General features: G+C 40.3%; 2 protein-coding genes across 2 annotated transcripts; one reads left to right on the forward strand and one right to left on the reverse strand.

Moving 5' to 3' along the window:
• Positions 1–2,792: 2,792 nt before the first annotated feature.
• On the forward strand, positions 2,793–10,691 carry LOC131306422 (embryogenesis-associated protein EMB8). The gene is made up of 14 exons (XM_058332650.1): positions 2,793–3,121; positions 3,563–3,652; positions 3,921–3,982; positions 4,625–4,725; positions 4,808–4,897; positions 6,251–6,373; positions 6,530–6,607; positions 6,805–6,890; positions 7,047–7,095; positions 7,588–7,644; positions 7,713–7,843; positions 8,720–8,803; positions 9,293–9,368; positions 9,814–10,691. Exons 1-14 carry the CDS (start codon positions 2,865–2,867, stop codon positions 10,252–10,254), a joined length of 1,725 nt encoding a protein of 574 aa, XP_058188633.1. The 5' UTR covers positions 2,793–2,864; the 3' UTR covers positions 10,255–10,691.
• Positions 10,692–11,186: 495 nt separating this feature from the next.
• On the reverse strand, positions 11,187–15,579 carry LOC131306424 (uncharacterized protein At5g49945). Its single transcript, XM_058332651.1, has 3 exons — positions 13,121–15,579; positions 11,741–11,944; positions 11,187–11,645 (listed from the first exon to the last, which is right to left on the reverse strand). The coding sequence occupies exons 1-3, from the start codon at positions 14,120–14,122 to the stop codon at positions 11,415–11,417; spliced, it is 1,437 nt and encodes a 478-aa protein (XP_058188634.1). The 5' UTR covers positions 14,123–15,579; the 3' UTR covers positions 11,187–11,414.
• Between the last annotated feature and the right edge of the window lie 113 nt (positions 15,580–15,692).

The following is a 15,692-nucleotide window of genomic DNA, read 5'->3' on the forward strand; positions in this document are numbered from 1 at the left end:
GGTGGAAGGATTGAAGTCTAGAAATTGCCGGAAAAACATTCGATCGCGCCGCAGTGGGGGTGGTGTGATTTGGGAGAATTTTTTTGGGATGCAGAGCGGGTACCATGTGGTAGTATCCGTCGGCAATTTCAGCCGTCTAAACATGCTTTGTATGGCCCAAATTTATTCCCACTCTCCTCCCTCACCTAACCACCCTCTCTCCTATTTTTCTCTCTATAAAATTCGGACCTTCCAAAACACGATTGTACGGACGGTTAGAATCACCGATGGATACCACGTGTGTGATACCCGCCCGCCTGGCACCTAAAAACTTCTCGTGATTTGGTAGTAGTGTCAGCAGTTGAGGGGAGTTTATTTTGTAGAGGTATTTCACGTTTTCTTTTGAGAATTGAGAGATAACCGGAGAAAGAAAGAAAATTCCGGCGAAAGGATAATCCGTGCCGTACACGTGCCGGGGGTGTGCCCAACAGCGGCTCTAGAATTTCTTGTTAGTGTGTGAAGCCCACACACTTGTGTGTGGGTGTGTATTTAAGTGTGTAAAGTGGGTGTGGTTGTAGAATTATTGTTTTCAAGAACAAAAAGTTGACAGCCACCGCACCAAAATGCAGTGGCCGGCCACAACACGCCGTGTGGGGCCTGCTCTGGGCCTTTCACGAATGATTTGAGTCGTTCAATAATTTAAAAAAAAAAAACTGAGTGGGCAACGCGAAATATCAGCTCGATCCGATATTTGTAGGTGCTTTGATCAAGCTTTTCATCTTTCTGTACACCAGAAAATTAATCTTTCCATTTTTCCAAAGATGAGAAACTTGATCCGAGCACCTACACATATCGGATCGAGCTGATGTTCTTTACTGCCCACTCGTTTTTTATTTCAAATTATTGAACAGCTCAGATTATCCGTGCGAGACTTGGAATGGGCCCCATACGGCTGGCCACCGCATTTTTGGTGCGGTGGCTGTAGCACTGCTCTTTCAAGAACTATGTAGTTCACTTTATTAGTGTAATTTGAACTTTGAAACTATTTCCTTATCATTTGAAGACAAAAAAAAAAAAATCTGTGGACAAAAGCGATCATGATATTTTTCTCAATAAGTGGCCTTCTTGCCATTTCCACACACAAAAAAAAATAAAAAGTATACAATTCTACTATTTGACAGTCTATTTAATTAGAACGCAATGGCCGGTTCAGATTTATATGCGAATTGTATACGTTCATATTCAATCCGAGCCGCTCGTGCTGAGATGAACAACCGAATCGACCTCTCTGCACCCGCTCGATAGGCAGCCGCTTGACATCATCCCGGTCCAGAAGTATGATACAACAATACCCAAGGTTATTTGGTAAATCATGAATAGCCAATTAAGTTGATTGTCAGTCTAGCTATGACAAAAATGAAGTGGATAGCACCACCAACAAAAAACAAAACACGAGCAAAAGAGGCCAGGGGAATACATTTGCGGTGGGTGTCACCAACATCATGGAGGGCTAGAAAGTGTTCAAAAGTTGTGCTATTCTGTTAAAAACTTGAGAGCATGACACATGCAAACTAACGGGTTTGGCTGAGTTGGTCATGACTCATAAGTAAATTGTCCTTCACAAGGTTGCGTGTTCAAATTATACAGATGCCAAATATTCCACGCTTTGGGATTATTAGAGGATTTGCTCGATCGTTAACTTTATACTCTAAAATTAATCGATCGAGTTGCATGCAAACTAACATGAACGGTCTTGTTATATAAAATAAGCATGACGCATGCAGTGGTACTATATTGCTAAGTTTAGGATATTCAACATTTCAACTAACCACCCCAAGCTTCATGTGGCGTCACCTCCAAATTATTCAATGCTCTTGGAGTTCCGCCACGTGGTGTTCGAAACTTATCATCTACTATGTATACATCTGTGAGATCCTCACCACAAAGTGTATGAAGCACACATGTGTAGTAGAGAAGATTTGAGACACCGCCACGTGGTGCCCCAAAGACATGAAATAATTACTCGTATAAAATGAAAGCCAGTGCAATAGCTAAGTGTAAGCGCCGTGAGTGGTCTATTACCAAAAAAAAAAAGTCTGTTTATTTTTGTTATTTCTAGGTAGATGCTAAAATACCACTTATTTTTACTAATAATATCAAAAATACCGTTTAGATAGAAAATTAAGAAAAAAATAGTTGTTTTGAATAGAAGGTCTTTTTATTTTTTGACTAAAAATTCCAAAAATAATATTTAGACAAGAAATTAAATTACTTCCACTAGCGATGAAAATGGTGGGTTTTCCACCACCGTCATTGTGAGCCCTACCGTGCGTTTATTGATGATCCGAACCGTTCATCTTGTGGTGTTTGCAGAGCAGTACCTTCATGTAAAAAATCATTTTGATCAGACATCCGTATATGTTTCAAAATTTGTATTTCGGTTAATAAAAATGAAAGGTCATGGACAGTTTAACTTGACAGAATCAGCCAGACCGACCATTTTATAAATTAAAATTCAACTTTTGAAAGATTTATCGATATCCAATCAAACTAATTTTTTTTCGTGAACATACTACTAAATGAGCTCTATGAGTTAACCGTTTTGTATTATAAGTTTATCACATTGCACACGGTAAGACTAAGACCCACAACCGCGTAGTGAAACCCACCGTTTAGTTTATAATATTACACACGATCAGACCCACAACGATCCAGATGAAAAATACACCGTTACACCGTTTTCGCCGCCGTGGAAAGAATCTTTTTAGAGAGTAGGTGAACTCATCTCAAGATTAAATTTGAGACTTTGACGACCGGCCAATCCTTGGGTTTGGTACTATATAAATACTACATATTGGACACTTCACCAGTACCTGTTCATCCCCATGGACTGCTCGAGCTCTGTCGAGAGTTGCCAATCGCCATACCAGATTCTGCTCACAGCAGCGTCTCTCATACCCATTTCCCACTACTTTTATGGGTTCCTGTTCATTTGTTTGGTTTTCCTCTACAATTTCCTAGAGATTCATATCATTCAAGACCTTTTCACCGGGTTCAGAGGTCAGCCGGTGTGTTTGACCTTCAATTCTTGCTCCGATGTCTACCAAGAAGTTGTTTCCCAGTGTCGAATTCTCCATGGAAGGTAAAACTATGACAATTCAGATCTCGATTTTGAAGAGGTTTCATTTCCCTTTATTCCTTTTTTTCCCCAACTTTTTGTTTCTTTCATGTTCCAAAAGTGATGTTTTGTTTGTTTGTTAGAACAGAATTAGACATAATAGGAAACTTCCCATGATGACCCAGATGGCAATGAACGCTATATCTGTGAAAAAAAGTCAACTTTAGGAAAATATGACATTGTGTTTTTCACTCGCTCGGCGCAAGTTAGTATTGTTAGATTAGCACCTTAGAGGAGTTGAAGGCCTGACTTCCTTACTCCTAGGCCCTAGCACCTAAGTGCACCCCTAATGCCATTCGACCAAAGGCCGCTTGGCAAAAATAGGATATTGTTATAGATTCTGTGATTGATGTGAGTAGAAATGCTTGTGTTCTCTCACTGGGTTTCATAGGATATTTGTTGCAGGTATTTGACAACTCCATGGCTTTCTAGTCCTCATATTCAGACAGCATTTTTGAGCTTATTTGATTGGCGTCCTGCCTTCCACTACAGAAGGTGATGGTTTGTTTTACTTCCTTGGGCTACAATCAAACCTGCATCTAGCTAGCATTTTTTATTACGGGAGTTATGGTGAAGGATATATAATCGTACTATCCTAGAATGTGTAATCCCATCGGCCAATTTTGATAAGATGTGTAATACCACACCCCTATGATACTGTATGTTTCACGTATTATGTCATGTTTAATACAGACAGTAACTATATTGACTAAGCATCGGATACAAAACCCCCGTGTATAATGTGGTGCGTTGCTGTGTGCAGACAGCTATTTCGTCTGTCTGATGGTGGAACAATTGCTTTGGATTGGCTGATGAGTTCCAATGGTAAACTAGCTTTTCTGCTTTTTTGTTGTGCAATGATCTAAGTTCACTCTGATAGAGCTGAGTTGGTCAGAATGGGATACGTATCGTCAATCGTGTATCTTCTTTTTAATTTTGTGGATAAGATACCTGTAGATATAAATTGGAAAATAGTTGTACCTTGTAACAAATCCAAAATGCATTGCAAAAACTGAATAAAAACATTGACCTCTTCACATGTGGGTCAGGGGCGCACGTGCAGGGGAGTGTAAGAGCTTGTTCCACATTGATTAATTATAACCTCAAAAGGTAGTATATGATATGAGCTTGGGCAATCTCTCCACTTCTTACCGATTGGTTTTGAGTTGGATGCTATAACAGTTGATGAAGACCAAATGAAAGCAGCAGTGCCAACAGGGCAATGAAAATAGAAGAAACGTTTGCAAAGATGGAAGTGTAACTAGTAACATGTCATGTAGATCTTTAATAAAATCCTAGAGAAAGTTGAGTTGACAATTGTTTGAACTTTGAAGTGCTATGAGAAGAATCTTATTTCCTAGGTAGTCCATTTAGAGCAGTCACTGATAGGTAATATGAGCTATGAGCTCCTAATGCATCATTTGTCATAGGTTATATTCTCTCTAATTTTTGGTTTAATTTTTCCAGTTCCAGAGGCTTCCCTCCAATTGAAAGATACTATTGCAGAAGATGATAAAACCCCCATTGTAGTAGTGATTCCTGGCTTGACAAGTGATTCTGCCGATGCTGTAAGCTTTTTATCTACTTTTAAGTTTTGCATTCCTCGTTTTGCTATCTTTACTTCTGGTCAAAGTGCAAAATGTGTCGCAGTATGTAAAGCATTGTGCTTTCAAGATGGCAAAATGTGGTTGGAATGTTGTCGTCAGCAACCATCGGGGGCTAGGGGGAATATCAATTACTGTAAGTATGCTCTTGATGAGATTATGGATTTTATTCTTTTGAGTTATTTAAAAATGTATAATGGGTAAGGAGATTTTTCTGGAGAACGGTTTTGTTAGCTTACATTCCTTAGGTATTAACCATATTGCTACTATTTAAGATTGACAAGCTTACTAACTCTTTTCCTTTTGCACAAACTTCTTGTTGCTGCCAATGCCTGCAATGAATGTGGATTGAACAACCTTATTTTCTCTTTGGTTACGCTTACATATTTGTCTTCTTTAGCCGATAAAGAATTAAAGCCTACTTATCTCCTTGGGTGTTGTAATATTTTAAGGCTGCTTATTATAACATTTTTATGGCTAACAATTAGAAGAGCTTTTGGGGTTTAGATGTGCATAAGAGCAAAGAAGGGAAAGAGAAGAAAAGGAGAGGGAAGAGAAAAGTTGGATTCACGTTTCATGTTAACCTACCAAAAACCAATGTGCGACGAAGGAACAGAGATTGACATGTAACATGCATCTAACTCTGAATATTATCGAATAAAAAGATTTTCCAGTTTTACCTCTTAGAGAACCTTCTACCCCCTTTTCATTAGGATTCAACCGTCAACTGGTCGTGATGCACCACACCATGGTTTACATGGTTCATCTCTTATGAAGTAACACTTACAAGAACTCACTGATAGAGTTAGCCAAGGAAATAATAATCGCAAGAAATCACCTAGCAAGTGAGCTAATAATATGTCATTTGTGTGCACCTCTTCTACTTTTGTACCAAACAATCCCGTGTACAACAAGGTCTTTGCAATGTACGTGAGGTTAACTACTACGTCACATAAATTAAAGATGCAAGACATCCGGTATTGAAGTATAAATGGAAGAATAATAAATACGGTGGAGGAGAAGCACGTTTTTTTATGCTCTGTAGGTGTTTCTCTCCACCTGTTCGAACATTGGGTGCATAGGTCATGCCACCACTTTGTTGCTACTTGCTAGTTATATATATTTTTTGTGTGCAATTTCTTATAACCTGTCTTGCTAATGCAAGTATTTGTCTATACATGTTCCAAGATGAGTTGGTTCCTAAGTTGGGGCTGCAGACTATGTTTCATGCGGACTTCTTTTATCCAGCCACTGTTTTAATAATTTATTTGTTTTTACCCCCTCAAATGAATAACTATAACACGTAGACATGTTCCTCACTTGCATCCAATTGAGATTTGAACCCTGCATCTCCATCTTATAATGGCACGAGCAGGATGCTGATTCATTTACTGATGAAAACTGGAACATGACGCGGACCTTAGATATCACAAATTCACAAGAAGCTTGTCATGTATTACAAGGTCTTTGGCTGTTATAATATTCGCAGTCGGATTGCTTTTACAATGCCGGCTGGACGGAAGATATACGCAAAGTCATCGACCATCTCCATCATCGATTCCCAGAAGCTCCACTTTTTGTTGTTGGAACTAGCATTGGTGCAAATGTTCTGGTACTAGACTTTTATATATGTGGTGCAATTATTTGTTGGAAATTTCTTTTAATTCTATAAACAAATGTTTTATCGAACAGTCAACTCGATGTGCAAGTAGTGTTTTTTTCCCTTATTGTACCATGATAATTTAACAATTGGAAATAATCCTTTCAGGTAAAATATCTGGGCGAGGACGGAATTAATTGCCCGATTGCTGGTGCTGCAGCTATCTGTTCTCCTTGGGACCTTCTGGTCGGTACTCTTACTACATCATGTGACTGTTTGTGATTCTACACAAGAATATATATTTGCATCAATGACGTTTGTTCTTTTGCCAACTTCCTCTATTCTATTTATTCGCAGCCATTAGTGTTAAGACTGTATCCTGCTAACCATTTGTTGGGCTATTCTGCGATTCATTTTCTATCTTCTTCTTTTTGTTCTTGCAGATATGTGACAGGTTTATTAACCGAAGGGCTGTTCAGAAGTTCTATAACAAAGCTCTAACATTTGGCCTAAAAGGTTATGCTCAGTTGTATGTCTGCATCACCTTATGCTCAGTTCTACACCAACTTTCATTGGTCAAATTGTTGAATTGCTTCAACAGCTCTCTCTCTCTCTCTCTCTCTCTCTCTCTCTCTCCCTCCCCCACAGAGTGTTCTTACATGACCAAATTTGAAACTCTTTGTAGGCACCGGCTTGTCTTATCCCGTCTTGCAGATTGGGAAGGCATTTTAAAGGTCACCTTAGTTCTCTTCTCAACCTCTCGTTGTACCCTCATCTTTTTTGACAAAATTAATCACAAGTAAATGAGAAACAAATTTCAGGCAACTGTAATGGACGAATAAATTAGCGTTGAACTGCTTTTAGCAGTCCGAATCCTGTCCCAACTGTTTGGGCAGTTGGAAGTTTACTTTAAGTATACTTACAGAAGAAACTAAAAGTAAAAGGTTACAAAGTTCTTGTTGGGTCTTTTCCAAGGATAGTGCAGGCATGTCATGAACAAATTTGGGTTATACTTGATAGCTTCATGTTTTTGAAATTTCACGCATTAAGTGTAAAATAAAGTCATGCAATAAGGCCATGTATTTTGTACGAGTTTAAAAGTGTAAGATAAACTGTTGGCTGATAATAAAAAAAAATAAAAAAAAAAACCTGTGGCTAATACTCAGTCTTTCTTTCTTTCTTTTTACTAACATAAACTTCTGGATAATGTTTGTTGTGTTAAACAGTCACGCTCTGTTCGGGATTTCGACAATTATGCGACTCGAGTCCTTGGAAAATTTGAGGTACTAGCCTTTTTGACTTATTGTCAGATACTTCAATTATTTACTGACGCTATTTTCTTGTTTTGAAGACGGTGGATGCATACTACAGGCATTCCAGTAGTAGTACTTTTGTAGGAAATGTAATGGTGCCACTTCTTTGCATAAGTTCTTTGGATGATCCAGTCTGTACGAGGGAAGCCATTCCTTGGGATGAATGCAGGTGTGGAAATCTTGAGTTTGTACTTATAAACATTTTTCTCTCTGCAAAATGCTAGTTATTGGAGGAGATTCATTTTTTGATTACACACAGAGGAGAGATGGAATTAGGCGTAAGGGGTATTATGCGTTGTATTATAGCATATGATCGTATTGATGGCGCACAAAGTTCTCATTTACTTAGAATTCTTCCTTTGATTGTCCTGTTCACCAACTCATCCGCATGTATGTTGAGCATTCCTTATTGTCCGCTTCAATTGTTCTGTATGGAAAGCACGAAAAGGTTGTTACTGGGTCCAGAGGACATTGTAAGAACCTGTATTCACTGAAAGACTTGATAGACCTCCAACTCAGCCTCCCGAGTATGTAAAACAAATGAGGTTGTGGAATGTGGTGCTTGACTGAAGTAGATCGTCTGTATCTGGTAGTTGGGAGCTTGGGCATCAGTGAAATCACTTTTTGTGTATATTGCTTTCGAAGTGTGATTTGAACCCGAGGTTTTTCCACTTACTCATGCCAGTTATCAGATGAACTAAATAAAAATACTACTCCATTTTTAGTTTGTAAAAGGGAGGGGAAATTTCTCGTTAATTTTGAGTGGTTTGCTAGTGAATAGTAACATGAATAGCCAATAGCTGAAGGGAACAAACAAGAAATTCAAAACAAAGCAGATGATAATTGACTCCTGCCGGTAGAAGGCTGTCAGTTAGGTATGATCAAGCAAAATAGATCAGGTTAAACACTTGAAACCAGATCAGAATGGCCATTGACTTATGACCTGTCTCAGTTTTGGTAGATAACTTAAACGTTGCAGCACTGTGAGGTTACGTTCAATGTTCAGTATTTTATGAGCAGCTGACTGGTACTATCCCATCTATAGGGCAAATAAAAACATTGTTCTGGCTACCACTCGGCATGGAGGACACCTGGCATACTATCAAGGGATAACTGCGAAGAGTTTATGGTAATTTTTGTTTCACTTCTAGATTGCCTTTGTTGTTTTTGTTCTTACGGGTGATGAATGACCCTTCATGCACTTGGGAAGTTATGTTGATAGGTGCCTGTTCCAGCCTCATCATTTTGCCTAAGCTTGGTTATCGAGATGTTAAACAACTTTTAAACCCATTGAGCCACTTTAGGAATTTTTAAAAGTAAAATTTCCTCCCATGTAGTGCATGACAGGAAAGAGAACCCTAAACTGGGCGATTTTTGTGACACTAGATCTATTCTTAAATGTATCTGAGAGCTGCATAGTATGCTCAATCTGCACGTACATACGAAAGAAGGTCAGTTCAGAGTTCTCAACTCAACTTCTCAAGCATCCATGTATATTTATCAACCAATATCTTTGCATTACTTGTTTATTTGATGTCGAGTTGGCCGTGTAATGCCTTGTTTTCTTTTTTCTTTTTTGGATAAGCAATGCCTTGTTTTCTTTCTCTCTTCCTTGCAGGTGGGTAGGAGCCGTTCACGAATTCTTCAGCGTTCTACACTCAAGTTCATTAATTTGCAGAAAAAAGGAGCCCCAGGTACACATGCATTCACCATTAGACATTGGACAACTTCTGAAATAAAAGAAAGGAATAAACAGGTTTCGCACAAATGGTAAAGGAAAAGCAAAGTTTTGTATATCTTAGGAATTAGAGCTACATATCTTCTGACGTACTTGCCTGTATATGCAAGGTGTTCAATGCACAAACGAGCCCCCATTGGAATATTTGTCAGAATACCACATATGTCATGAAACTTGATGTTGCTTGACCGGAGATTCTCTCTTTTAGATTTCATAGGTGCCGATCAGTTTCAGGGAAGAAGAAATAACAGATCGTTGTTAAGATCTGACTAGTTATCTTAGATTTCCTTAGGTACATAGGGACCTCTGACTGTCTAATTTATGTTTCGTATCATGATCGAAAGGACCATTGCTGTTGGCCGATTTCCTGGTACTTATAGGACTTGTTTTTTGTCTTACAGATGCAAAGTTTCCACTTGATCAGTCCTCCGGAATCTTCAATCGACCAAGGCCCATACCTTAATATCACGGAAGATGGAATGGTGGCTGCAGTGTCCGATGAGCAAACAAACATAGAAGAGGAAAACACTGAGCCCATGATTCAGAGCGACAAGAACAAAGATGTAATTTCAGAAACACAGGGGAGTGATTGCGTGATGGGAGAAAGAACACATTTGACGGATGAATCTCCCCAGCACCCAGGACAAGATGTCAACGACATAATTATACCTAAAAGAAGATATATGGATCAACTTTCCCGACAGAGCCGGAACTCAATTTGGCTTCTAGCCTACATTGCCCTCGTAACAACTTGGCCCCTTGTGGGACCAGCTCTTACACTGTTCTTCAAGAAAAGGTTTCGTAACGTCCTAGCAAGAATCTCGCGAACAGCTCCAAGATGAATCCTACAAGTTTCGGGCTGGTTACTTGAATCTTATTCAATGCTATTTTGTACCTGCAAGAGGAATAATCACAAAGAACATTGCATTGTGGTCATATAAGCCTCTGCGTTTCTGCTGAATGGAATGAGAGGCTGAGCTCGAAGGGCCTTGGATAAGAGTAGAATAATAAGTGACACCAAATTAGACGGGCACCAGATTCTTTTCGAGTGAAGTGAAGCAAGAAACCCAACTGCATATGTATTACTTTTCACTTGTGGTGCTGTCGCATGTCAAAAATCGAAATAGGGATACAGCATGGAAAGGAAGGATATGTTGTAAGCTGTTTACTTGTGGAAAATAGCCGTGCGTGGATACTATCTTTTGCTTATCCTCTGCAGACTGAATCATAATTTTCACCGACAATAGTTCTGTGATTCTATTTGGGTAGGCATTCAACACTGGCTTTTTTTAGGTTCTCAGAAGTATCGCATGAATGGAAGGGATGTCGTGCAGTTGACATCAGCTCATGGTCACAGTACGATTTCAATAAAATTTCGACTTCTAACAATTAAAACAAAAACCAAAGCCAAATGATCTATTCTAACATCTAATCACCAAGACAAAGTATAAAAATGGAGAGAACCAATGAAAATCTATGAAGGACAAGGGGGGGCGTGCATTCTCTAGTTCAAGGTGGGAGAGAAGCTCTTAAACCGCTGTCCCTAAACATAAAATAACACCGACAGAAGTATTTTTGGAACTCACCGGAAAAGTTGAGGGGGGAAGCTAGAAATCTCTAGAGAGAAGTTACAGAGCGCCGCTCAGTTTTTTTTTTGGTAATACCTTCGTTATAGTTGCTTTTTTCAGAAAACACAACTTCGACTGCTGTGATCACACCATAAGAGTTTCAACTGATCAATTTAACAGATGGAGTAACTGCTCGCGTTTCCAACTTTTTAGACATTCAACATGGTGCCATTGTTGATTCCTGAGCATTACGCATGAGAAGACCGTCTCTAGATATAACCAAAAAACGCTTGCTCTATCGTTCAAAAACCACAATGGTGCCGTAATGTTGCAAACCAACTACAATGGGGTACAGTGTACACAGCCATGAACTTACAGAATCTACCTATATCTGGCAAGGAAATGAGAACCCATCTGCAAATCTAAGACACAATCTAGCCAGCACGTGTCATCTTCACTTTTGGCATTGCCTTCTTCATCTGGCGAGCACGTTCTTTAGCCTCTTTCTTACGAATCGCCTCTGCACTGAGCTTTGCTTCAGCTTCCTCGACCCCCCTTCTGCGTTCAACCTTCTTTTTTTGCATTACTTCTTGCCTGGCATTTTGAAGTTCCTTGTATGCCTCTTGGGCAGCCTTCTGTCGCGCTGCTTCAGTCTTGGAGCGAGCCTGTTGTACAAACAGCACATTATAAAATTAAAAGGATATACTGAACATACCAGATGTACTGAAAGAAGTTTGAATAAAATCTGACCCGCACCCACCTGTGGGCTGAGCTTGTATCGGCCTATAAGATCAATATAGTAGGGTACAAGAGCAACCAAACGGGTCATCTCAGCCATGTGATTCGCATCAGGGAGGGAAAACTTGAACACCAGCATCTTCTTGTGCGTGCCCACGTGTTGATCAGAAAAATGCATTGAGATAAAACCCTTCCCATATTTCTCAAAAGCTTTGTCGCCAAAGACCTGCAGAAAAACACGTGTGAAACATGCGACATAAGGAAAGCATTATTGCGTAACCTATTCAAAGAAACAATTTTCTTAAGAGACCAATAGAATCTCATACACCACAGCAAATACATTTGGGGCAGCCAATGTATAATAACGACACGGACGGGAACTACTGAGCCAAGAACAGGTTTGCCCGAGGCTGAGCTGCTGAAGCCTAGGTCATCCCAACCCTTGCAATTGACCCTTGTTGCATTAGTTAGGTGGCTAGTCACAAATATAAGCGACTTCAGATATCTTATTCTGTCTTTTTGTTCCAGAATCATCATAACGCTGATCTTCAAGTATATGCAAAGATGTTCATATCTCCAATATTTAGCTCAACAACCATACAAGGCATTCATCATAGACTGATTCCCAACATTCCTTGGAGCTCAGAAGTAAATACATTCAAGGCAATTACTACATATATGGTTCTAATGTGATGCGTTTTGCCACCTAACTTCGGGGACAATAGCCTGAATTTCAGAATTTCCCTGTTTCATAATTATTCCACAACAGCTACTTATTACCAAGAGACCAACACTAAATTTAACACTTTGCCAAGCCCAGAACTTAAATATAACCTCTTATAACCATTAGAACAACTACAACAATTGAAAAGCATAATTCCATTAACATTCTAAGGCTGTTCCAATTCAAATGAAATAGGAACTGAGATCCTGAATCTCAACATTGTGAGAAGAAAAGAACTTCAGCCTAGTTGGAAGTGTCCTGAATCACAATGTTTCTAATTTTCTATTCTTGTAGGACACTCAGTTGAGTCAATCCTTCAACCTCCATTTCCCTCTTCTTCTTCTCCATCTTTTTCGACCATATATTTCCTTCTTCCACAATGACAATTTGTTTCTCATCATCGAAAATAAAAACAAGAAAACTTGCTTTTGTCCCATTTTCAAAACATTAATTTACCCACATTCGACTCGATATGAACATCTCCACCATATAATCAAACTCCTACAAACCCAACTCATTTTCGACACTACTTTGTATTCTACAAACCCCTTCTTATAGTACTCTGCAACCTGTAAATGCAAGCAACTAAAAAACCCAAACCGTAAACAAGAAAAGCGTTATCAAACACACAACAAGTTATTCAAAAGATCAACTAAAAACAGATCCATCAATCAATACCTGCTCAACTGCAGCCTCCGTGATCAAATCAGCTGCCACCTCCTTCAACTCCGAAATCACCACCAGATCCTCCGCGACCCACTTCCTACCCGGTGGCATCGAACCCACCGAACCCCCGAATCTCTGGACATCCCTAACCTCCTTCTGCATCGCCTTCGCCTCCCTCCTCCTCGCCAGCGCAAAAACCACCTGGTCCATAGCATCATCATTCATATAAACCTCAATCTTGATCTCATCCTTACCCCCCACAACAACATCAAACAACCTCGATATCAAATCGTGCCGGCTTTTTAACTCCAACGTTGCCAACAACCCTTGGCAAAACCTCCTCCCACTAGCATAGAATTTGAACACGTTCTGCCCTTCTTTCAACAACAAGGGCGAGTCCTCGTCCTTTCCAACCCCAACAAGACTGAAATTCTTGTCGAAAATCGAGTCTCTCACCGCGAATCTCGTCACCCAAGCTAGGGCAATGTTCTCGTTCTCTCTCTTCCCCGTAAAGTAATTGATCGTGAACGCGATCAAGAACGCGCCGCACGCGACCTCAATCGCGTACCGCCGCGCGATACTCGCGTACGTCGATTTAGTCTCCGTTTCCAGGTCCGAACCGGAGTCGGCCGCGGTGGCATTTTCGGTAATTGTGGGGGTTTCCGGGGGCGGTTGTGGGACGGGGAGGCCTTCGAACTCGTCTTCGTCCCAGTACTCGAAGGCGGTGGTCGAGGGTTTGTGGGGCGGAGGATCATCGGACGGCTGGGAGGAGTCGGGGTCGGAGTTAGGGTTTGGATCGGTGGAGAGGGAGAGAGAGGGGGTGGAGAGAGGGAGGTGGGTGTATGGTTGTTCGTCGTCGTCTTCGTCGACGGCGTGGTCGTCGAAGCCTTCGAAGTGGGAGTGGGGGAGGGGGGAGGAGAGAGAGAGGTGGTGGGTGAGGAGAGAGAGGAGGGAGAGGAGGGAGAGGGAGAGGAAGAGGGAAGAGGAGGAGAGAGAGGGGTTTCTCCGAGCCATGATTGTTGTTGTCGTTGAATCCAGATAGAGAGAGAGATCTGTGATTGTTGAAGTCTTGAAGAAGAGGGAGAGAGAGAGATGTGATTGTTGAAAAATTATTCAGTGGCTCGGCAACCACAGGTTGTACCGTGTTACGCGGGATTATAGGGAGGACAAATTATTACTCCTATTACTTGCTTGTGCAGCACATGGTGGTGCTCCCAAGCCGGATCCGAGCAGGAGGCTGCTGTGAGCAAATACTGTAGCACGTAGCTGTGACCCATCATGTCATTCGTCTGGACAATTAATAATTCGGATTTTGAAAACACTTTTCAACGGAAGAGTTTTCCTGAAAAAGTTTTTTTAAAATCCAGACGGTGAAATTGCGCGCAGCTATCCGTTGCTGTGTTTTTGCTCATAGCATACCCACCTCCTAACACTACACATTCACGTAGAGTACGAGACTTAAGAGTTAGACCCCATAATTGTCATTTCCTTTTTTTTAGGTTACTTTTACACCTTTACATATTGACCCTCTACTGTTTTGTATGCAAAATATGACAAGGTTGAGTTTTGTTGGGTCAATATTACCTTCTTTCTTATTAGTTGAAATAATGTCATGTTTACCAAAAAGTATATTACATGGTAACAGAAAAGTATGACATCACTTTGTGATGGAATCCACATTATTTCAATCAATAAGGAGAGTAATGTTCACAAAATTGCAGTTCTATTTAGACACCATAATAAAGAGTTCATGTTTTTTTAATTAGTAAGAGTTATTCATGTTATGACCCCCTCGTATATTAAATTCTGGTTTTATCCCTAATTTTTTGCTTTCACTTCCAATCTAATTCTTTATTTTCACTTTCAATCCTCGCAATCCTCACTTTCATAAATTTTATAAGTTTAATGTGTGTTAGGAAGATATTTTCAAGCTTTTGCTTGCGCTCATGCACACGCATTATGTGACTAAGGTTTTTGCCACTCCAAGATCTTCCGGTATCGAACATGAGTGAGCCCCCAAACACTGTCTTGACGCTCTCTTTCACGGGAGTGCGAGGATAAATGGACTAAAATGCTGAGTTGATGGGAGAAATCACAAGAAATCATTTTTTTAACCTGAAAAGAATGGCGTCGGAGAGATCTTCTAGAGAGGTGGTCATATTTTGGCTGGAAATGACCAGATTAGTATGATTCCGATTTCTTATTCACCGGAGTAGCACGTGCCGTAGCCACACGTTGCCAAGGACTACCAAATGACTCTTTGATTTCTTATTCGCCGGAGTAGCGCGTGCCGTAGACACATGTTGCTAAGGACTACCTAATGACTCTTTCAACCACGGACAATAACAATTTATCGTTTTATCACTCTGAGAGGCCAGCTAAAACGGCTTAGAGACACACATTAGCTAGTTTTCTTTCTTCCATGATCGGGTTCTTGCTACCGTTTCTTTACCTAGCCGCCGCCTTTTTCTTTTTTCAAGGAAAATGTGCTCGTTTACCACCAATGGCTAGTCCGCTGTATTTGCATAAACTGCCTTCTATTCTTGGCTAAAAGAAGTTTAACTTCACATATGTTGTGAGTGAG

This window comes from Rhododendron vialii, chromosome 11a, assembly GCF_030253575.1.
Source record: "Rhododendron vialii isolate Sample 1 chromosome 11a, ASM3025357v1".
NCBI classification, from domain to species: Eukaryota; Viridiplantae; Streptophyta; class Magnoliopsida; order Ericales; family Ericaceae; genus Rhododendron; species Rhododendron vialii.

What these genes read in the sequence shown, in the direction of transcription:
- LOC131306422 (XM_058332650.1), top strand. Translation starts at nt 2,865, where the DNA reads ATGGACTGCTCGAGCTCTGTCGAGAGTTGCCAATCGCCATACCAGATT. An exon ending in GTTCTCCTTGGGACCTTCTG is followed by an intron (nt 6,608 to 6,804) that starts GTCGGTACTCTT and finishes TTGTTCTTGCAG; the next exon opens with ATATGTGACAGGTTTATTAA. An exon ending in ATTCCTTGGGATGAATGCAG is followed by an intron (nt 7,844 to 8,719) that starts GTGTGGAAATCT and finishes TCCCATCTATAG; the next exon opens with GGCAAATAAAAACATTGTTC.
- LOC131306424 (XM_058332651.1), bottom strand. Translation starts at nt 14,122, where the DNA reads ATGGCTCGGAGAAACCCCTCTCTCTCCTCCTCTTCCCTCTTCCTCTCC. An exon ending in CGGAGGCTGCAGTTGAGCAG is followed by an intron (nt 11,945 to 13,120) that starts GTATTGATTGAT and finishes GTTTTTCTGCAG; the next exon opens with GTCTTTGGCGACAAAGCTTT. An exon ending in GATACAAGCTCAGCCCACAG is followed by an intron (nt 11,646 to 11,740) that starts GTGGGTGCGGGT and finishes TTTGTACAACAG; the next exon opens with GCTCGCTCCAAGACTGAAGC.